This window comes from Leopardus geoffroyi, chromosome B1 (genome assembly GCF_018350155.1).
Source record: "Leopardus geoffroyi isolate Oge1 chromosome B1, O.geoffroyi_Oge1_pat1.0, whole genome shotgun sequence".
Taxonomy (NCBI): Eukaryota; Metazoa; Chordata; class Mammalia; order Carnivora; family Felidae; genus Leopardus; species Leopardus geoffroyi.
Window position 1 is genome coordinate 132,222,891 of NC_059327.1, and position 23,660 is coordinate 132,246,550.

A 23,660-nucleotide genomic window follows, 5' to 3' on the forward strand; every position below is an offset into this window, starting at 1 on the left:
AAAAAGTATGAGCAGCCTAAGGAAGCAGGTTTATTTTAAAACTGGTGGCAATATTCAGAATTTTCTAATCTTCCTCTCAGAAGAGATTATTTAAGCATTATTTGCTTATTCTCAAGGATAAGAAAGATCTTTAACATGTGTTGGCCTATAAAAGCAAGATAAAGTTGTGAACACTTCAACTGTAAAAAGGACTGGGAGAGAAGTGACCACAGTGACTATAAAAACAGTTGCTGGCATTATGGCATCCTAGCTGTAAATACTTCAATACTGGTGTTTCTGTTAGGACAGCACAGTTATTTCAGACATCAATCAGGAGCTCTGTCTGCAGGTCCTGGCTCCACATCTCTGACTACCCTGCTGCCCCTCCCTGCAAGCCCTCCCAGGCACCTCTAGATCCACCTCTGCAGGCCTGGTCCCTCCCATCACCCTTTGCCTGACCCCTTCACCCCTGGAAGAGCCCAGTTTGGGAAGTAGGCCCATGTCTCTTCTGCAGAAGGAGAGCAGTTATAATGAGAGCAAGGTCACCATCCTCTCTGGTAGGTGGGCTGGCTGGAAAGAAACCCAGAACTGCCTCAGTTAGGAACCAGAGCCAAGGCCAGAGTTAACGGTCCATAAGACCCTCCTCCTTCCAGGGGAGGACCACAGTGCCAGGTCTAAAGAAGGCAAAGGAAGAAAGGGTATTTGGTCAAAAGAAGGAGCCGACCCGTATGAAGGTCTACTTATACATCCTTGAAATCTGCTGAGAGTAGATCTTAAGCATTCTCACCACACACACACACAAAAGCAAACAAAATGAGTTAGGTATGTGATCGATACGTTAAGTAACTTGATCTTGGCAATCATTTCATAATGCATATCAAAAATAATCACATTGTACACTTTAAAAACATATAATTTTATTTGTCAAGTATTCATCAATAAAGGTGAGGGAAAATCCACTTATTATTCATTACCATCAATTAAAAGTAACTTAAGGGGCACTGGGTGGTTCAGTCAGTTGAGTATCTGACTTTGGTTCAGGTCATGATCTTGTGGTTCATGAGTTCGAGCCCCACATGGGCTCACTGCTGTCAGTGTGGAGCCCACTTCAGATCCTCTGTCTCCCCTTCTCTCTCTCTGCCCCTGCCCCACTCGTGCTCGCTCTCTTTCAAAAATAAATAAAATATTTTAAAAATAATAAGGGGCACCTGGATGGCGCAGTCAGTTGGGTGACCGACTTTGGCTCAGGTCATGATCTCACAGCTCATGAGTTTGAGCCCCGTGTTGGGCTCTGTGCTGATGGCTGAGCCTGGAGCCTGCCTTGGATTCTATGTCTCCCTTTCTCTGTCCCTCCCCTGCTCACACATTGTCTGTCTGTCTCTCTCTCTCAAAAATAAATAAACATTAAAAAGTAATAATAATAATAAAACATGGGTGCCTGGTTGGCTCAGTCTTTAAGCATCCGACTTCAGGTCATGATCTCACAGTCCAGGTTCAAGCCCCACACTGGGCTCTTTGCTGACAGAGCCTGGAGCCTGCTTCAGATTCTGTGTCTCCCTCTCTCTCTGCCTCTCCTCCGGTCACAGTCTCTCGCTCTCACTCTCAAAAATAAACATTAAAAAAATTTTAATGAAAGTAATTTAAAAAGTATATAAATTTATGTATGAAACAGGGGTGCCTGGCTAGTTCAGTCCGTAGAGCATGTGACTCTTGATCCCAGGATCATGAGTTTAAGCCCCATGTTGGGCATGGAACCTACTTAATTAAAAAAAAAAATTAATAAAATAAATTTACGTACAAAATAGCTTTGGCATTCTAGATTAAAACGCAAGACAGCAAGAAATTTAAACTTCAATTTCTAATAATACTATACCTTATACAATAAAAGAAAATTCCACAGAAATCACAAAAGGCCACACTATAATTTGACCTACTAATTTTCTATCTTTCTGTAATAACTACCTGCAATACTAAAGAAGAGATGAGCATCTGGTATTCAAGACCTATATGTGCTTATCATATGTTAAGAGAAAAAACGTAAAAAAGCTGTAGGGGCGTCTGGGTGGCTCAGTTGGTTAAGCATCCAACTCTGGATCTCAGCTCAGGTCATGATCTCACGGTTTATGAGATTGACCCCACATCGGACTCTGCACTGACAGCAGGGACCTTCTTGGGATTCTGTCTCTCCCTCTTTCTACCCCTCCCCCACTTGTTCTCTCTCTCTCTCTCACTCAAAATAAATAAATAAACTTTAAAAAAGTTGTAGGGGCGCCTGGGTGGCTCAGTTGGTTAAGCGTCCGACTTCAGCTCAGGTCATGATATCACAGTTCATGAGTTTAGGCCCTGCATTGGGCTCTGTGCTGACAGCGCAAAGCCTGGAGCCTACTCCGGATTCTGTGTGTGTGTGTCTCTCTCTCTGCCCCTCCCCTGCTCATATGCTCTTTCTCAAAGATAAACATTAAAAAAAAATTAAAACAAAAAAAATTTGTAAAAGTTGCCCACTTAAGTACCTCCATTCACAGACTTCAATCATGATAATCCAGATTTCTAACACCAGCAACTTCTTTTTCAGCGTCAAAAAGAATTAGGGTTCATTAGAAGTATTTTATTCAGCATCCAGTCACAGAAAGGGCAGATTCAAAGTCAGAAGAATTGGCTTTTATGAAACTAACTAAATTGGTGGGAAAATTGTTGAACTTCTGTGGGCCTCCATTTCCTCACCTACAAACAAAACAGCCTAAATAATTCATAAAGCTTATTTCAGCTCTTAACATTTTATTTTGCCATGACTAGCTACTTGCAAGTTGATAAAACAGAAAAGCTTCTTTTTACAATTTCTAAATTAGCATGTGAAAGCAAGAGTTCATTGCTAGCCTGCACGTTATATTTCCCATGTAAACCCATTTAGAAGATTCTAACCCATTTTTATTGAAAAGTATTTTGTTTTTTCAAGGTCAAGGTTATAATAAAAGCTTATTAAAAACACATTACTGTGTCTAGCACTGATCATCTATTATTTGACAAAGCAAATAATCTTTCTTAGTTAAATAAACCTTATAGTCCTTGTTATTAGAAACCACTACTGCACTACTGACCTCCAAAAACTCTACAGGGAAAATACTGCCTCAATGTAGTGATGTATCTGTTAAACTGGCCAGGATTCACACCAAATGTATCTGCTACACATGACTTCACTAAATATGGTGGCCAAATTATCATTCTGTTTTCTGACCTAACTCAAATGTATACATACTCCACAGATGGGAGGTCCTAAAAAGCCTTGTATAGGTCCCAAGACAGTCTGCAATCAAACTGAGCAGCTCTTGCAGAGCCACGGTGACAGGCAGGAATCTTCAGTCCCTTGGATGGCTCATCTAACATATGCTGAGAGCTAGGTCGGGGATATGTGACATCTTCACACCCATAATCCCAAATCAGAGGTGGCCTACCGGGTTCAGGCACTGACGTAAGACAACTGAAGTAAGCTAGCTACTGGAAGATGGTAATTAGCAAATGATCCTTTCCTCAATGTCAAAATCCAGTGACAGTGTGGACTGTGGCACATATAAGCCTCATCTAAAGAGCTACTATTGAACTCTAGCCAACTGGTACCATCTGGGAGGACAGGTCATGTTGCCAGATCTTCTAAGTTCCAAGAAAAACTAGAAATTCATTTTACGTATCTTGACTTTTTTATGGTAAGAGACACGTAACATAAAGTTTGCCATCTTTATCACTTTTAAGTGTACAACTCAGTAGTGTTAACTATATTCACATTATTATGCAGATCTCCAGAACTTTTTCATCTTGCAAAACTGAAGCTCTCTACCTATTAAACAACTCTCCATTTTCCTTCCCCCAGGTCCCAGTAACCACCAGGCTACTTTCTGCTTCTACAACTGTGACTACTTTAGATACCTTGATTTTAAAATGTTGGCAACTAATTAAAGTTTATACCATTCTGGCTGATCACCCATTTATGACTCCTTATTGGCCATTTATGATGTCTCAAACACTTCAAAAGTTTCAAGAATGCAAAGCCAGCCAAAACACTGTGACATTAACACCAAAGTCAAGGACAAATTGTACAGCTCAGATTGGGCTTTTCTTGTCCTTATTTGTACTCTGAGAAAAGACTAAAGCTTTAAGAATATGCTTTAGATGAATTCTTACCATGCCTGCTTGATGCAAGAACCACATGAGGTAGTCTTCCTGAATGTCCACAAGATTGGAAATCTCAGGAATGTAAAATGTATCATATTCAACATGCTTCACTTTGAGATTTACCTGATGAAGAACCAAGTGAGGACAATTAAAACCCAAACAATTGGAAAATGGCTTTCCACAAACTCAGTAGGACATTTGAGCCTACCATCTATTCACCCCTCTCCCCACAGGCTCCTCTCTATACTCACCTTATACAACTTCTCCAAGAGCTTGAGAGCTGCTGTAATATAATTGTTAAACAGTACGGGAATTAAGAATGTCTTTCTTCCTCTCAGTAGGTACACGACTGCACCTTTATAGAGGTTTACCAGCTTCATGAAATATTTTGGGCATACCTGAGACCACCAGTTATCTTTAGAAAGAAAGAAAAGACATGTTTCAGCATGTATTTTTGATCAATTATTTATGTCTTCTGCCTACTAGCTAAAAACTGCTCCGGCTAAAAAATAAACATTAGTCTAAAATACAGTTTCCCAAAACTGACTTTAAAAAGAATACATTAAAGCATTTCTGGAGAGCACAAGAACCCCCTGGAGCTTTTTTTGTAAAGCTTGATCTGATTTTTTTTCTCAAAGACTCATTCGGAAGGCCAAGCTAAACATTCAGTTCCAAAGATCCATGTGGACAAGATGTTAAGACACATGTTGCAGGTAGGAGCATTCAGATATCATCATCTTTGCTGCCCTCAACTCTGCCTCCACCTACATCCTGTACCAGGGATGCATAGGACGACACACCCCAGAAGCAGCAGCAGTATGGAAGCCATGCCTTCCCATCAAGAGGCTTCATTAGTTGTAAAACTACTGTTTCTGTTTCTCCCCAAACTGTGCTTTCTCATAACCAGACAAGAAGGCTAGACCATTGGTTTCTACATTGTCAGAAATAAATTCAGCCATACTGAAATACTTAAAGGATGAGATGACATGATGTCTATGATTTTTAAAAAATATTTCAGCAAAAGTAAAAAGGTGGTGGTAAGGGGAACATAGAAAACAAAAAGGGCCAAATATTGATAATCGTGAATTTGTGTGAGTAGGTACCTACAGAGTTTTCCACATTCTGAGATATTCTTTTAAATTTAAATTTCTTTCATTAGAAGTTAAAAACAAGTGTAAAACTAAACAACTCTGATCTCTTTGTACTGTCCTACCTGAAAAAATAAAAATAAAAATTAAAAAAAACCCTAAACATCAGGTAAAATTCCTTCAGAGATTGCCATCTCTCTACTTCATAGCCTATTAGAACACCTGAAAAGATAGGCCACGAAGGGCTTTGATCTTAAAAAAACAAAACTAAGGACTAACATATTACTAGTGCTTCCATTATTCTTTGTTTTTATATCTTCTGCAAAGGTAGAAGCAGTATGGAAAAGCCAGTATTCCATCCTCAGGAACACAGGTCTCTTTACTTATGGGGAGACACACTCAAGTAACATCCTAGTCCATTTGGAACACAGAAGTTACTGAGTTGCAATGAACACCTAAAAAATTTACCAGGAAAAAAAAAAAAAGGGAAAAACCCAGGTGACAGACTTTCTGCACTTGATTAATAAAAACATCTCAGGCGCTACTTCCATGAGACACTCTCCAATTCACTGAGGAACGGAAGGTTCTTATCTCAGCAAAGTGTCCGTAGCCTGCAAAAATCAGTGTGGACTCAACTGTCCTAAAAAAGAAAAACAGAACAAACATTTGGTAAGTCTCCACTAGGTCATTTCTTCCTCTCCTCTTTTGGAGACCTGTGCATCACACCAAACTATTCATTTCACTCCCACCCCCTAAATTAGGTATAGGAGAAAGAGCAACAGACAGACACTAATTCTTGAGGCACTATTAACTACTAGCAAATGTAGGAGGTGAAAAAATAGTTTAAAGTTAATCTAACTTCGTGAATATTTAAAAATCAAGACGAGTCTGGCATGAATCATTTCAAATAACCTAAATGATGGTTCGATTTGCTCATACTGCAAATATGGCCAGTTAGAAGACAACAGCAAAGAAAGAAAGGTTTGAATGTTAAGGATATTAAAGGGCAACAAATAGATTCTCAGATCTCAGTCCACTGAGAGCCAGTGGTCACACCAATGAAATAAAAAATACAAAACCACTGGTATTGATTTTAGCAAATTCACCTAATACTTTGCTGGGGTTTGTATCCAACCGCAGAATGGCCATTGCCAGGGGAATAGTCAATGTTATGTAATACTTGGAATCCTGGAGCAGGGGGAACTCAGGTAGTATTAAATAGATTCTCATGGCTTCAACATCTGGTGGTGAACTTGACAACTGAGGAATCAGGCAACTTTCAAAGCTGTTTAAGATCTGTATGAGAGAAAAGAATACTGAGAAATTCAAACATTGCTGAGATCTAGTTACCTGATCTCTAAATTCATAAGCTTTTCGATAGCCTCTCAACTCCCACTCAGTCGGTATGCACAGAGAATCAACCATGAGCCAGGCACTAGTGGTGCTTAGGAGATACACCAATGGAATGAAAAGTCAAACATCTCCACCTGTGCAGACTTCTCTGGAAGGGCATTTCCTTCAAAAGATTTAAGCTAAAAAGAAAGCTCAAGGTAGGTCAAATTCCCGAAGTGAATATTGTAGAATTAAGATTTATACAAGCTTTATGCCTTCTTATCTTACACTCTTTTGTTTCTCTTTAAAGTTGAATTATTGCAATACAAAAATGCATTTTTAAGAATATACTCTGAGGGCGCCTGGGTGGCTCAGTTGGTTAAGCATCCAACTTTGGCTCAGGTCATGATCTCACAGTTCGTGGGTTCAAGTCCCTTGTCAGGCTCTGTGCTGACAGCTCAGAGCCTGGAGCCTGTTAGGATTCTAGGTCTCCCTCTCTCTCTGCCCCACCCCGGCTCATTCATGTACACACACTCTCTCTCTCAAAAATAAATAAACATTAAAAAAAATAAAAAAGAAGAATATACTCTGCAGGAGTGCCTGGGTGGCTCAAGTTGGTTGAGTGTCAGACTTTCGCTCAGGTTATGATCTTGTGGTTCATGAGTTTGAGCCCCATGATGGGCTCAATGCTGTCAGCCTATCAGCACAGAGCCCACTTCAGATCCTCTGTCCCCCTTTCTCTGCCCCTCCCCTATTTGTGCTCTCTCAAAAATAAACAAACATTTAAAAAAATTTAAAAAAGAATACATTCTGCAAATATATAGAACTTACCTGCTCTAGAATCATGGAGTGCTGGGAGCTCATTAACTTCTCAAATAACACCCTCGTTGAGTTCAGGTCAATCCCAGGGATTTTGGGACTTGTTTTAAAATGTTCATCAATTCTAAACAAAAATTTCAAATGTGTGTTAATAAAAGAAAAACAAAGCAAACACTCTGTTGGGAATTAGAAGTAGGGAGACAAAATAGTCTATCCATACCGATCAGATTTAAATTTGACCCAGCAGACAAGCTGTGTAAAAATATTATACTTTAAGGAAGCCCAACAGAATCAAGCTCTGGATGGAACCCCTTTTCCAAGATGATCTTAAAGTTTTCAAGTGTTTTTTTCCTTCAATTCAAAGTACAAGCAAGTCATCATTTCGACTTGAGATTATCGTGAAACTTATAAGCAGAGTGTTATTTCCATGATTTACTCTTGTGTGTTTGCCTTTCTCTGTAATTATGGTACACTGAACTAGATGTAGAGATGCTGTGCCTAGGTGCAAAAACATCCCCTGTGCAAACTGGCCCAATCATCAACAAATGGCAGGTAGAACAAAACTCCTTGTTTAAAACTTTTCTCAATAAAGTGTTAAAAAAATCAAATCCACAACAAATACAAAGTTAACGTCTTATACAAGGGATACAATTAAATACACCTAAGGACTAATTTCACTGATACTGTTTTTAACTTCCTAGCAACTAATCGTTTTTCCTATCTTTATATAAAGTCATAGCCTTTTTGAGACTTAGAATGTCTCTTTTAAATTCCCACTCTTGAATATACCAAATCTATTAATTACAAAATAACTTTCTATTTGCAAAATAGACTTCTGTTGATGGGTAATGGACACATCTAATAGTTTTAACACTATCTGACAGCAATGCTGTAACTTATAAAAACAGAGAGTTTCTAACATTAAAAAAAACAACAACATATGCATTGAAACCTAAATGGTCAAATCAAGAGATGCTTGGGCTTTGTTTGTTGGGTCCTTTGTTGTTATTGCTCTAAAAATAGATCTACACCAAACACAGAAATTAATTCTGGTGTCCTATATGTAACCTTCTATATGCTTAGAGGTACTTTCTGTCACGCTATTAAGAAAAAATAAAAGGGGCGCCTGGGTGGCGCAGTCGGTTAAGCGTCCGACTTCAGCCAGGTCACGATCTCGCCGTCTGTGAGTTTGAGCCCCACGTCAGGCTCTGGGCTGATGGCTCAGAGCCTGGAGCCTGTTTCCGATTCTGTGTCTCTCTCTCTCTGCCCCTCCCCCGTTCATGCTCTGTCTCTCTCTGTCCCAAAAATAAATAAACGTTGAAAAAAAAAAAAAATTTAAAAAAAAAAAAAAAAAAAAAAAGAAAAAATAAAACATTTTATCTAAATGTATTTATTCTTTGCAAAAGTGGTCTTTTACTTCAATCGGTTTCCTGTGAGGCATTGTTCATAAGCTATATAAGCAGAAATCCTGAAATAGTACAGTTGTCAGTTAAAAAAATAAAGGCCTTATCCACCTCTATGGAATTCATGATCCTAAGATGAATAACCTAACAAGTCTGGCGAAGAGCCATTCCCAACCTTCATAAAATCTGTCCTTCTAGAACAAGGTTTCTCAACCTTGGTGCTATTGACTTTTGGGATCAAATAATTCTTTGTTGGGTGAACAGGATTGTGAGGTGCTTAGCAGCATCCTTGGTCTTGGCCCACTAGATGCCAGTAGTATACCCTCCCCCATTGTAACAACCAAAAAATGTCACCGGACATTGCCAAATGTCCTCTTAGAAGATAAATCAGCCTGGTGGAAAACCACTTCTAAAAAACCAACATCAGCACAATCCTGAAGACTTTTCCCTAAAGGAAAAAGCTAAATATTAAAGCTGAAATAAACTGGATGAGCTCATTCCAGCTGCCCTAATGATACAAACAAATGACTTGGCAATCTCTAGCTGTAACAGAAGAAAAGTTTCTGAGATGACCTCTTGCAACCCAGTTAGGGACATCATTTTTTGGTGGGGGAGGGAGTGGGATTCACATACAGAACTGAATTCTAAGTTCTTCTTGGGATTTCATTTGCCTGGTCACTGACAAAAAGGATTGAGAGATGGTCGAGAATTGGGGTCCCCAAAGATCAAAACCCGTGACAAAACCCTTCTGCTGCATGAGGTTCTTCAGGGGGATACCTGCAGAAGGGATAAGGCCAAGCAAAGAAACACTATTTTACTACCTGGAAATTCAGTCCGAATAATCTCCTGGTGAACTGGGCTAGCCCTAAGTCCAAGGAACTCCTGAAGCTTCCTTGGAACACCCCCTGAGCTCACTGGTTTTGAGAAAAGAAAAATCTATGGGGAAAGCAAACCGATGAAACCCAGGAGATTAAATAATTAAGAATTTAAGAACAAATACAGTGCACACGTGGGGATACCATTTTAGAAAAACCTGAGAAATCTTACTATTGATTACACCAACTCTTTCTGAGATAGTCTCTATGCTAATCTGCTGCTTTGCCAACCAGGCATGAATCAGCATTGCCCTTCCTGACACCCTCTCATTCATCATTATTAGGCATTCCAAGTTTTGCACAAATCATCATCAGTGAATTAAGGCCAACCACCATCAAAGAGAACAGAAGTCTTTCACTGCCTTGCTGAGTAAGTATTTGCATCACATGTGGGTATTTTTTTAAGATTCTAAATCACTTACTTTTTTTCAAGAAAACTTCCATTCCAACAGGCTGCAGAAGATAATATCTGAACAACACCACTGCTCAGAAAGAAAAAGGTAGGCAAGCCTTTAATAATTACAAATAAATGGTTACTCAAGCCTCAATAATAGACTAGTCATCTATTCCAGGGTTTCATTAATAGCAGCTCTTTCTTACCCAGATGAAGCCTTGGAAAACGTACATTTGCTGTAGAGAAACATTGTGTCACATCTCAAAATAGACAAGTACTTAAGTTTTCCATAAGTCATGTTAAAATCAAAAGTACCAAAGCTACTGAAAGAACAATTCTTGTACCTGATAATGATCTCGAACAACCTTCTGCCATCAACTAAGATACTCCCCAGCTCATCTCCCAACACAAACAAAATATAATCAAAAAAGAGATGTTGAGCTGTTATCTCCCAAACACAGAAACTGTCTTTGCAAATTAATAAGTAAACAACCACTGCCTTCTATTTTGTTTCTTATCTGAGAAAGAAACTGAAAATAAGTGAAGTGAGTGTTTATTCCTATTACTTAGATAACAGAGGCTCTGGGAAAATAGCTAGTGTCTGAAGACCCAGAATGAAACTGCGTGTGTAGAGTCTTGGACCCTCTCATCTAGTATATAGAAAAGGGAAGGAATACAACAAATACATGGTTAAGGAGGGGGTTGCAATAACTTCTGGGTCAAGAATGGTCTTTAGAGATAACTTCTTCCATCCCCTCATTTTATAAATGAGAGAACTGGGAACTAGTAAACTGTCAAGGTCCCAGGAAAGCGGAATCCATCCTGCCCCTCTCATGATGAGTCTAGTCCCCTTCCCTCACCCCCACATCCTTCTAGCCTGAATTCCTCATCAGACCCACCTAAGGTTAGAGAAATTCTGAGGCCCGCCATGAACTGCTTAAGGGCATTCTCAATGATCCCGGTGCACCCCAAAGTTTAGGGCTCTGGTCATTTGCCCTATTATACTCTATGTCATAAAGAAGATATACACATTTCAGTGTACAATGTACACAGAACATGATTCATTCATTCCCAAATATTAGATGGCAGGAAAATGAAAATACTAAGGAAAGTCAATGAAAATGTATAAAAATGTGCACAAAAAAATTTCTCCTTTAAAATAAACTGGATAAAAGGCATCAATCCTTTTTACTTTATTTTCTCAATTTGGCATTATATTACCATCTCGACTAATCATTCTGAATGTGAAAATGCTAGAAATTATTCAGGTTAGGTAAGCTAACATTTGTCTTACTTTTGGGATGCTTTGGGATCCACATATGAAGAAACTCTTGATGTTAAACCATAAAACTGAGCTTTTTTAACATAAAGGCTAACCCATGCCTTCATCAGTCAGGATTTTTAAGATCTGAATAAGGTAAGGTTAAGGGACACACTCTGAGAGAATGGGGGCAAAAATTATTATGTTATCTGGGGCTAAGGACACCAAATCCTCAAGAAATACGTGCCAGAAAAACAAAAACAATAAAAAGATTCCCTAAAATGTAAAACTCCATTCATAACCTCAATACGGAAGTAGGGGAAATTACTGAGCTAAAAGATTCCAACGTACTCTGGAAAAATGAAAATGAAAACAAGCAGCCACATACTTGATTGTATTTGCATTGTTGTGTTCTGAGAGTTTTTGTCTCCAAACTGCTATGGTTTCATCATTTATTAGACTGGTGTAATGTGCTTGGTTCATCGTCCTAAAGTCAACAGCAGGGGAAGAATTCTGGAGGATTAAATATAACAGTAAAAAAAGAGAAATTATGTAGGTTGGATCTTTTCTCTTTCTCCTCATATATTCTCAATCTTGTGTTCACAGGAGCTGGGGTGTGCTGCCCACACCCCCCTCTACACTCCCTGAGCTGCTGAGAGCGTAAGCTCCCAACAGCTCCCAGCTGGGCTACACTCCGAGAACTGCCCTTGGCCACTGCTTCATCCCTCTAACGTCCAGGGGCAGGTAGAGGTGTAGTATAAAGGCTTAGCCTCCTTGCCTCCACTCAGGACTGGCTGAAGAGCCATCCTGACTTCAGAGCTCCCGAGGAGACTGGCTTAGGCCTCTGTTACACAGATCCGCAGTCTCTCCCTGCAGGCCCAGGGCTGCCTCCTTCATCCCTAAATAGATGCCTTCCTACCACACTCCCCTGAAAGACTGTTTCAACATAAATCTCAGTCTCACAGCCTGTTTCCCAGAGAAACAAACCCAATATGGCTTTTCCACACTTCATTCCCCTCTGCTTTGAATCACTGTAACATCAAGGCTTTTAAGGTATTGATCATTTGCCATAACTAGTCACACAACTCCAACAAAATGTATTATTAAAAAGTTAAGTTATAATCTATATTGCAAATAATCTATGAAAACGTAATGACTCTTAATTTCTTGCTCCAGGTATATAGTTATGCATTTGTAAGGAAGGTGCCAAAAAGGACATGTCAATAATGGCCTCGACAATTCCAAATGCTACAAGCATTATACATCCTTTCTTCAGTGAGATTTTAAAAAATATAAGCACTTTTGTCTTCCATAATTTATCTTATTCAACTGATATTACCCAAAACCTATTCTTGATCTAGAACTAAGAAAAAGTTGAAAGTGCTTTATACCCTCCATAACTGTCACTAGAAAAGAGGGAAAAGGTTATATTAAACCATTCATCCATCAATTCATAACATGATTATTTTTTCCTCCTTTGTACCTACACATGAAAATACAACTTCCAAAGTAAATTTTCTTTGTTACTTCCCCCATAGTTGTAAGATATTATATAATAAGGGGAAAGGAGAAAGGCATATAACAAATCACACGTCTGACAATGTTTTTGATCATCTGGGTCTTGATAATTATTTTATTAAAATGGCCACAGACATCTAAGAGAGAACAAATTCATCTTGAATGACACAGAGAAAAATCATAAGACAAAGTAGACACTTGAACACACACATGCAAGACTGCCTCTTCACCCTAGTCTTAAAACCACGGGTGTTATCTAAATTTTAATTACTTTCCTCATTTACAGTGGTAGCTGAACAGAGACTCTAACATATACTTACAATAAAACATTTCACATGGAACTACTTTCTCATTCTTCATCACATGTCCGATAAACTACAGATGTCCTGAATGAAGTATAATCTCAGAATCACTTGAAGACTCAAGAAAAGGATATGAATTTTCTGTGCCTTCTAATTATACGTAGGCCGAAAAGAAAAAACAAACTGACCTAGGATCAACTTTTCTCAACTTTGGATCATGAGAGCTTTCAAAATCTTAATGGCCAAGTCACACTCTAGACCAATTAAATCAGAATCTCTAGAGGCATCAGTGTTTTTTAAAAGGCCCCTAGCTGATATCAATGGGCAACCAAGGTTGAGAATAACTGTTGGGAAAGAGAGAATTATGTTACCTACAGGTGCACATGCACCCTAACATCCCAACATTCCTTATTCAATCCTATCCAGTGAACAACAAGAAAGGAAAAAAAGGGGCTATGGTTTGCATTCACCAGATTTCCAAGACGTGGAATCAAAGGTAGTAAAACAGTATCTATACCCAACTCCTCCCCTTCCTTCTTCTACCTCAGACCTAGCATTCACTGAATAAGCTGTGTTTATAGAAATGGAGGCCGTCACTACACAGATGCTTTTCTCTTAGGTCTTTTAAGTGATTCTTCAAGTGTGATGGTAACAGGGTAAACACATGATTTTATCAGTCTCTGTATCTAAACAAACATCTATGCTCAAGTAGAAGTGCACAGGCTTCAGTTTTAAAGAGAAAGAGCAACACCTTTCTAAATAATAGTCTATTTTTAGTTTCTTCTTTGTTATCTTACATTTTTAATGCATACCCCTCTTACCAGTGGTTTAACCTTTAATCTGCCCTATTTCTTTAACCTTACATTATTTTAGATTCTTTTCATCAATGTTTTGTTTTCCAGTCCCAACAGTGTTAAGTACAATAAATTTTAAATCCAACTACTTAGATCAGGTACTGTATTTATAAAAGTAGTAAAACTAAGTTTTTATGTTAACTTTCACAGGAAAATTAAAGTTGTACAATTTTATTCAAGTCAATTCCTAGGGAAATGAATACTTCAAACTCTAATACTTATGGACAAAAAATTATTATCCTGCAGAGATTTAGTGCTTTTCATATTTCACTTTACTCGCATTTTGAAGAAACAAAAAAGCATCTCAGTTTTCCAAGATTTCTCTGTGAAGCACTGAAGCCAGGCCTAAAATAGGTCTAACACAGCAGTTCCAAATCACCCCAGATGGTAGCACTAAACAGAACCTTCTCCAGGCTCCTGACCTGCAAAATATCTAATTGTCCACTTCCACTGTCCAACCTGAAGCCACAGACTCCAGCACAACCTCTTCTACCACATCATAGAATTATACTGACTAGAAGGCAAGAATATTGTGTATTTAAAGATGGCAAAGTATCAGTCGAATGGGGAGAATTTCCAGGACTCAAAGGGCCCTTGTCTCCACAGCTCCTCTTTTCCTCCCAACCAATTCTGATTCCTCTGTCATCATGAGAAACCCTTCCCTGCTCTTCCATGAGAGGATAAGAATCAATGCACGATACATGGTTGGTCCTCCGTACATGCTTCCTGAATAAAAGCGGGTGGGCGAGGAAGAAGAGAGGAGAGAAAGCACAAAAATAAGGAAGGGAGTGCAGGGCAGAAAACAAATCTGTGCCCCTGGTTTCAGAATGACTTCCCTTGTCCAAGAAGAACGGAATCAATTAAAAGCTCTGTCATAGATACTGGACCACTTTCTCTTCTCCCTTCAACCCTGAAAAGATACTGGAATGTCATTCTTCCTGACTTACCCACTACAGTGACATTGGAGACAATCTGAAATTTTAGTGTGGTGCTGTGAGCAAATGATAAATGATAAAGGATATCTGAATACTGTATCATCTCTTTTATATTTTGCATATACTCAATCACATCAAACACACCCGCTAAATTTTCAAATACCTAGCATTTGTTGCTACTTAACAGGGAAGAAATGGAAAGTCAAATAATAACAAAGTTATTACAAACTCTCTGGGCCTCCTTAAATATCTTTTGGAATACAGACATAAACAAATAATTTTAAATTATAAACCAGAATCCTATGATTAAAATACCAGGAAAGTTATTGGTACTTCACAGAAGCAAAATAGAGAGAATGTCTTCAAGTTCTAGTTGGCTTACCTTAATAAGATAAAATTGTTAGAAACAAAGAGTAACGTTGCTCTCATGTAATTGTTTATAACAATAAATACTGGTTCACCATTATTCCATCCCCAAAGAAGAGTGAAAAGAAATTTTACCTCATATTTGGAGCAAAGTACGAAAGTTTGGTCTCCTCCAGAGAAGATCTGCTTAACAATATGATATTTAAAGCGATCTGTCAAAAAAAATTTTCAACAGCACATTTTTCAGTAATTAAGCTTTTTCCATGATCCCCTTTTCTAATATTCCAAAATACGCTTCAGACTAGTTTCCTATCCATTTTATTTATATCAGAGAAGAAACCTTCTCGCCTGGCTCTCTGCCCAAAACTGTTTCTACTTCGATTAAAAATAAATGTATAAAATGGTATCCCCCACTCCAACCCTACCTCCACCCCCTCCCTAACTGCCAGCTAATCCTGACCTCGTTTCTATTTTTCATTCTCATCTTTCATGCCACTGACCTGAAATTTTAAATAGTCACTACTATCAACGGTAACATGCCTAAGAAATAATCCAACATCAGAGTGTGGTGGTCTCTAGCCCCTTCAGGATGAAGCTTGTCATGTAAGGACCTCCATTTCCTACTCCCTGCTTTATCTTCCATCACACCATATCCACGGTGACTTTCCAATACCACCACATTGCTTTCACTGCTAACAGACCACACTATTCCCTACCTCCACATCTTTTCCTTCCACCACCACCCCCCGTGCACACTGTACTCTCCATGATGGTGCCTCCTAGGGCGAAGTTGCAACGGTGCTCCTGGAATTGTGCGATTCCGTGGTACTCACCACTGCCCACTCCCTCACAGTCCTCTACCTGGCTAACTCCAAATCATCCTTTAAGACACAGCTCAAACTTCCTCTAACCGGAATACTCCTTGATGCCTTCCTCTGTGCTCCCACATTACCATGAAGGTTCCTAAAACCACAGCATTTACATAATGAATTGAAATTTACCTACTTAACGTTATAAAATCATCCTGGCAAACATCCAAACACAAATTTATGATCACATAAATTAGGTCGTAATGAAACTTTAAGAATTTGTGGTTCCAAATTAATTGATACAACACTTGAGTTTTTAAAATTGGTATATTTCTTAAACACATGCATTCCTAGCATGACTACAATGCCTTGGGGTAAAAGAAATTCTAAAATGACAGAGAAGAGGACAACTAGCCATTCCTTCACTGTGGGGAACATCACCAAAACCAAATTTTGTTTATTTTATATTGTAAGTTCCACTACATTTTTAGATGCTCATATATTCATTCCATACATCTTGACTGACTGAGAAGTCTGTGCCAGGCCTTGTGCTATATGTCAAATTTACAAAAAGGAAAAGACTCAGTCCTTGCACTGAAGTTATAAACCAGCAGAAAACTTATGGTTATTATTGTTTAAAAAGAAAATCCTAATCAGGGCACTTGGATGGCTCCACCGGTTAAGCATCCAACTCTTAATTTCAGCCCAGGTCATGATCTCACAGTTAAGACTGAGCTCCTCATCGGGCTCTGTGCTGACAGCATGGAGCCTACTTGGGATCCTCTCTCTCTCCCTCTCTCTCTCCCCTTTCACTGCTTGCTCTCTCTCAAAATAAATAAAAATAAACATTTTTTAAAAATCCTAATCAAGCCATAAGTCACTTTATAGTCTTCAAAATCAAAGTTATTATTAAATCACACTTCTTTTTAATGGTTCTCCGGCTCCATGTCAGCCCCTGGATTTATTATTTCAAGCCACTCATATAGAGTGACTGCCTTATTTGGATTTCCAATGAAATGGATGTTATGTTATTTAACTTATTTTTTTAAGGGAAGAAAAAAAATGGCATAAAAAGAAATCATGTCATGTTATGACCAGAGTAGCAAAAGTAAAGGTAACACAGCACAAGCATAAAGAGCACAGGCTTTAGAATGAGGCAGACCTGGGTTTAATTCCTGTCCCCAGAATCTATGTAATCTTGGGCAAGTTACTTAACCTCCCTAAGACTCAATTTCCTCATCTCCAACATAGGAATCATAACCACCAATTCTTAAGGTTGTTTTTGGTGCTTAGCTTAAGTAATGGAGCTTGGTTAAGCATTCAATAAACATTAACTTTCATTATCAGCAATGATAATAAATAAAATTTATACACCACCACCAAGGTCTTTAGGGCCAAAGTAACATTTTTTGCTTGATCTCAATCGAGATCTCTAGGATCTTAATTATAAGGCCTCATGCATAGTAACTACTCAAGTATTTGTTGATCAATGTTAAAAGAATATATCTCATATTTATTTCCTCCAAAAGACTTCAAGGTAAAAAACAGATATGTGTTCTATAAAAATTTTTTATCACTTAAAATACCATTAAATTCCAATGAAAATCACTCTTACCAGCTCTGGCTGAAAGCTGGCCACTATGGGCAGCCCAGTAACCTTTCACAGGGGATGGGCACTTAACGTTACAAGTGTGTCCCGTTCCCAATTGACCTCTTGCTCCACAACCGAATGCATAGATGAGTCCAGAAGAAGGCACGAAGGCTAGAGTGTGTTGTCTGGGGAAAAATAATTTAAAATAACTTACCAGCATAGTTTCTACTAATAGGGATATACACTCAGACTCTTTTAACCACCACATATGAGCACAGCAATACCTAGGGATGCCCCTAAGAAATCCTACCCCATATTTACATGTGACTGTTTGCAAGCAAGCAGCAGCTGGCTCTCCATAATGCTGCCCTTCTCTGAGACTCTAGGCAACAAGAAGGATGGGCAAGACTTAGAAAAGGCTGCATGGCCTGCTGTATTTGGCCTGTGGGATGACAGAGAAGAAGCAGGGTGGACCAGGCAAAATTTCCAAGAAGTTCTTTGAGGCTCTCTCACTTTCCTTTCTTCATGTCTTCCCCCCTATCCTACCAGTCTTTATCCCAGAAGAAACCTAATGTCCCCAACTTGATCCACTCATCTCAAACCCATCCTTGTCACACACTGCTCAGATTAGACTCTCTCCAAACTTTCCCCATAGGTGTGTATGCAGTTAAGATCTCTTAAGATACTGATCCATATGCTTGGTCACGACAAAGACAAAATTCATTTCTGGGTCTTAATAGACACTAGGAAGCTCTGAGGAGCACTCACCGGCCACAAGCAATCTGCGTTACTTCACTGCCCATCAGCTCCAGAACTCTTCTTGGATTAACCTCATCGTTCATGGAATCATGTCCAAGTTGCCCACAGGAACCAGCACCAAAGGTAAACACACCTCCACTCTAACAAGGGACAAATACCACATGACCGCACTGTATCTCTGAGTTTGAGTACACTCCTCTAAAAATCTCTGTATGCAAAATTCTTATCACAGCAGTCTGTACAAGAACACTACACTCACATGATCCTTCACCCAAATCACATCTTTAGTATGTTCATTAAATAAAAAATAATAATAATAAAGGAAATTAAAACTATATCTTTATGGAACAAAGACAGCACTGCTCAAGGGAATAGGCGCCATCTTTAAATTTCGAAAGTTGTTTGAAAGTATAATGATGTGTTTGGAAGCAAACAAAATAAGGAGAAACAGAGGTAGATGACATGGCATGATTTTGCACAATCATTCGTATATAATAAATTAAATGCTCCACAAACTCCTTGGTTAGTGAGCTACTTTATTCCCTGCTGTACTTGAATAAATGCTAACACATTTTACTAAAGTGAATCTATAACAGTATTTGTTCAATGTAAAAATACATTTTCATTCTCTCTAGATATAACTGTTTTAGAAGAAATAAGTTGATAATTTTAAAACATTAAGTACATTGCTCTTTATTTTTCACATATTTAATTGTTTTACAGGAACAAAAAAATGTTGCTATATATTTTAAGATTATATTGAGCTATTTTTAAACACCATCACTATGCTAAAAAATGCTATCAAAAATAATCAAGTAATAATAATCATCTGTGTCATATCTAGCAACAAAGAAAGCATCACAGAACAAACCAGAACACTCTGAGTCCCTTACTTTTGTGAGGACTGCTGTGTGTTCTTCTCCACAACTAATATAGACGACTTTTTGGGTTCGTAAGAGTTTCACGTGGCAAGGAGACTCTCGATCTAAAATAAGAGAAAAATCAGAATGTCACTACCGTTTTGTCTTTGAGATGAAATATCAAACACAGCTATCTTGACATGAATTTTGGGTCCCCCTGGATTCCTGACTCACATATTCTCCTTTCTGCCTACACGTCCACTGGAATGTCTAGCAGATACCATGTTTTTTTAGGGTTATTTATTTTTGAGGGGATAAGGGGCAGAGAGAAAGAGGGAGTGAGAGAGAGAATCTCAAGCAGGCTCTGCACTACCAGCATGAAGCCCGATGTGAGGCTTGATCTCAAGAACCATGAGATCATGACCTGAGCCGAAATCAAGAGTCTAACACTTGACTGAGCCACCCAGGCATCCCAGACATCTCGTTTTTAATACATCTAAAACCTAACTCATGGTTTCCCCACACTTTCCAACTCTGCCCACTCTCACCACATGCACCACACACACACACACACATGCACACGCGTGCACACACACAGTTTTCCTCATTCCATAAATGGTACCTTTATCTTTCTAGTTCTCTTTTTATTTCAAACCACACACCCAACAATGTGCAAAACCAACTGGCTCCGCCTTCAAAGTATATTAAAATCCAACTTTATTCCCACTGTCTCCAAACTGGTCTTCTAGCCTCCCCTGGACCGTGATAGCCAAAGTGAAATTAGATCACTCTTCTCCTCAAAACCTCCAGTGTCTTCCCCTTTCACTGAGGGAAGCCAAAATCTTTCCTTTGCCTTATAGGGCCCTGCATCACTGGGCCTATACTGCGTCTCTGATCTCCAGCTCTGCTACTCTTCTCCCCTCTCATTTCACTCGAGCACACCATCTATCTTCCCACATCACAGCCTCTATACACCCTGTTCCCTTTGACTGCAGGGCTCTATCTGCTCAAATATCTTATCAAGCAGACCCTCCCAGGAAGCCTTATGTAAAACAGGTTAACTCTTCTCTCAAACCCTCTGACATACTATATATTTACTGGTCTGTTGTTTACTTCTGCCCACTAGCATGCAATCTCCACTAAGCCAAAGGTATTATCTTTCTTGTTCACTGTTGCACCCTTAGTACCTAACATGGGTCCAGCACATAGCAGACTCTCAAGAAGCATGTGTTAAACAAATAAGCTGGGATTGGAAAAAAAAAAAAAAAGAGAGAGATACATATAAAGAGTTTGCTTACCTTCTTCATCACTGAGCCCTAGCTGCCCTGCATTATTCATCCCCCAGCCAAAAACTGCTCCTGAGAGAGACAGGGCAAAGCTATGAGCTCCTCCTGCAGCCACCTGAGCCAGGGGGATGCCCTCCAGGGACCTCACCCTCTGTGGACTAGCCTGGGAGGGGAACTCCTTCCCCAGGCCCAGCTGCCCATGGCTATTCTTTCCCCAGGTGAAGAACTGACCATCTGAAATAAAAACAGGATAACTAGTATTATGAGAAATGATACAAGTTCCATTCACAAAAATAACCTCATTAGAACAACATAGTTGCCCAGCAGAGTCATTTGTTAGTTGCTCCCCTTCAACGCACCAAACTCTCCTGAGAGCGAGGGACAGACACTTCATACTATTAAGACTGCCAAAACCAAAACTCCCACTTGTCATGACAACAGAGAGATAAACTGAGTCTTACTGCCCTTTGAAGGCTATGAACATTTACGCAAAGAAAAAATTAAATGTTTACGTCAATTCAGTTTTGAATTGGCCAGTTACCAGGCTTAGATCCACTAAACAAGCTGAACTAGTTCTAACCACACCAAGATCAGGAAACCCAGGGCTCATAAGGTCCAGCTTCTACCTGGACTATCTCACAGAGGATCAAGCACATGTTGGTACCAACTTCCCCTCAAATTTATTCTAACATGGAATGCATTATTATTTGCTGGCTTAGGTTTCTCTAACACCTTCTTTTTCACTTATTTAGAAGCTTGATAGTAGAATGTAGCTTGACTGTAGCTACAAAAAAACAATCTTCTGTATGTTCAAGAGCACTGAGGTTGGGTCCTTCCTCCTACTCATCCTCCCCTGAGAGCACTGATGACCACTTTCTTCATTGTCCACACTCTGAGAAAAGCTGCACAAAGGCTGTCTGAGAAATGCCACTGTCCAACAGCACTGCACAGACCCTAGCCAGTTAGTTAAAGGTGTCCGGTAAGATAACATCACCTATATATGCAAAGAGAAATGTTTCCCAAATTAACATAATGTTAGCATAATATTTCAATGTTACATTACCAGCTGCAAGAGCCAAGCAATGCCAGTTGCCACAGGAAACTTGTAATATCGTCTGCTGGTTCAGTTTTTGTATTAACCTGAAACAGAAAAGGTTTTCCTCTTAAGAGGCACGCACAATGATCAGGAATATTCCCAACAGTTGTAATCAATAACATCTTTCCTAGAAGACTTTTAAAAATCAAATACATGATCTTAATGATATAATTCTACTAGTTCTTTCACCAACTTCCTAGGTTAGGAGTTAGGCAGCTACTGCTAACTGTTAGGCAGCTACTGTTAAAAAACAAAACGAAACAAAATAAAAAACATGTCTGCACTTAAACCGACTACCATAACTCTGTTAATTCCCACCTTCTCATCTCTAATTGAGGGGCAAATGGAGTAAGTTATGGAACAGAGATGCTCAGGAATATGGCTGGTGTCTAAATGGTTTTCAAAATGAGGGCAATGCCATGATCCAGCAATCCCACTTCTGGGTACATATCTAGAAGAACTGAAAGCAGGGTCCCAAAGAGATACTTGTAGACCCATGTTCAGAACAGCATTATTCACAATGGCCAAAAGGTAGAAGCAACTCAAGTGTCCATCAATAGATGAGTGGAAAAACAAAATGTCATATAGTCATACAATGGGATATTAATCAGCCTTCGAAAAAATGGAAACTCTGACATATGCTGCAGTATGGGTGAAACTAGAAGACATTATGCTAAGTGAAATTATTCAGTAACAAAAGGCAAATATCTTATGAATACACTTATGAGAGATATCAAGAGTACTCAAATTCATACAAATCAAGTCTGATGATGAGAAACAGGGAGTTGCTGTTTAATGGGCAGACTTCAATTTTTGCAAGATAGGTTTTTACAATTTATGGAGACTGTTCATATAACTATGTAAGTATACTTAACATTACTGCACTACACACTTAAAAATGGTTAAGATGGAAAATTTTATGTTTGGTGTATTTTACAATTTTTGTTTACCACAATTTTTAAAAAATAAGGGCAAAACCCAAATTCCCTAGGATGATAAAGAGGAAAATCATATGAATACACTTCAAATCCTGCTCCTCTGCTTGCTCATGTGAAAGACAGGGACAAGAACAGTACTTATTTTACAGGTTGTGGTAAAAAAATAAATGAAAAAACTCCATGCAACGTGCCTGGTGCTGCCCCACAGAATTGGGCACCTGGGAATATCTCCTGTTCCCTATTGTAACAGCTTGCAAGTTACCATGTTCCTCTGCATTAAGTCTACACCAACGGAACAAAGGAGTCAGATGGACACACCCTCGGGAGAGGGGTGTCTTAGAATATAGAGCCCAGTGGGGAGGAAATTATTTAGAGTGGCAAGGACATATTGCTTTTGTTAATGTTTTATTTTCTCACATACAAAAAGTTTATATAACAGAGTTCGCATATGCATTTAGCACCAAATAGAACCCAACTATTTTTTATTGACATAATTGTAGATTCACATACAGTTATAGGAAACAATATAGAAATATTACACTACGTGTTAACTACCTAGAATTTAAATAAAAAGTTGACAAATAAAAAGTAAATTAAAAAAAAATAGTACAGAGATCACATGTATACTCTGTCCAGTTTCCACTAGTGGTGACATTTTGTGAATCCACAGTATAAAAATCATAACCAGGATACTAGTATTAATAAAATTTACAAATCTTACTCCTATTTCCCTAACTTTATTTATACTCATTCTGTGTATTAATTTTATTACCTGTATAGGTTCATGTATCCACCACCACAATCAAGATACTGAATGGTTCAAACATCATGAGGATTCTTCATGTTATACTTTTATAACCACTGCTCCCCTCCCCTATCCTAGCCCTTGACAACCACTAATCTATCTTCCATTTCCAAAATTCTTTCATTTCAAGAATGTTATATAAATGAAAGCATTCAGTAGGTAAACTTTTGGGATTGGCTCTTTTTCCCTCTCAGAATAATTCCCTGGACATTCATCCAAGTTGTTA

At 38.8% G+C, this 23,660-nt stretch overlaps 1 protein-coding gene across 4 annotated transcripts in view; it reads right to left on the reverse strand.

The window, feature by feature from the left end:
* Positions 1-23,660, reverse strand: part of HERC3 (HECT and RLD domain containing E3 ubiquitin protein ligase 3) — a 112,082-nt gene that overhangs the window by 33,959 nt on the left and 54,463 nt on the right. For all 4 annotated transcript variants that reach the window (XM_045473159.1, XM_045473188.1, XM_045473178.1 and 1 more), the window contains exons 5-16: positions 21,659-21,735; positions 20,608-20,829; positions 19,343-19,434; positions 18,459-18,589; positions 17,715-17,875; positions 15,426-15,502; positions 11,704-11,828; positions 10,083-10,142; positions 7,395-7,506; positions 6,338-6,527; positions 4,395-4,558; positions 4,153-4,266 (exon numbers count right to left, since the gene is read on the reverse strand). In XM_045473159.1, the coding sequence (XP_045329115.1) occupies positions 4,153-4,266; positions 4,395-4,558; positions 6,338-6,527; positions 7,395-7,506; positions 10,083-10,142; positions 11,704-11,828; positions 15,426-15,502; positions 17,715-17,875; positions 18,459-18,589; positions 19,343-19,434; positions 20,608-20,829; positions 21,659-21,735 (1,525 nt within the window). The remainder of the gene's footprint in view (positions 1-4,152; positions 4,267-4,394; positions 4,559-6,337; positions 6,528-7,394; positions 7,507-10,082; positions 10,143-11,703; positions 11,829-15,425; positions 15,503-17,714; positions 17,876-18,458; positions 18,590-19,342; positions 19,435-20,607; positions 20,830-21,658; positions 21,736-23,660) is intronic.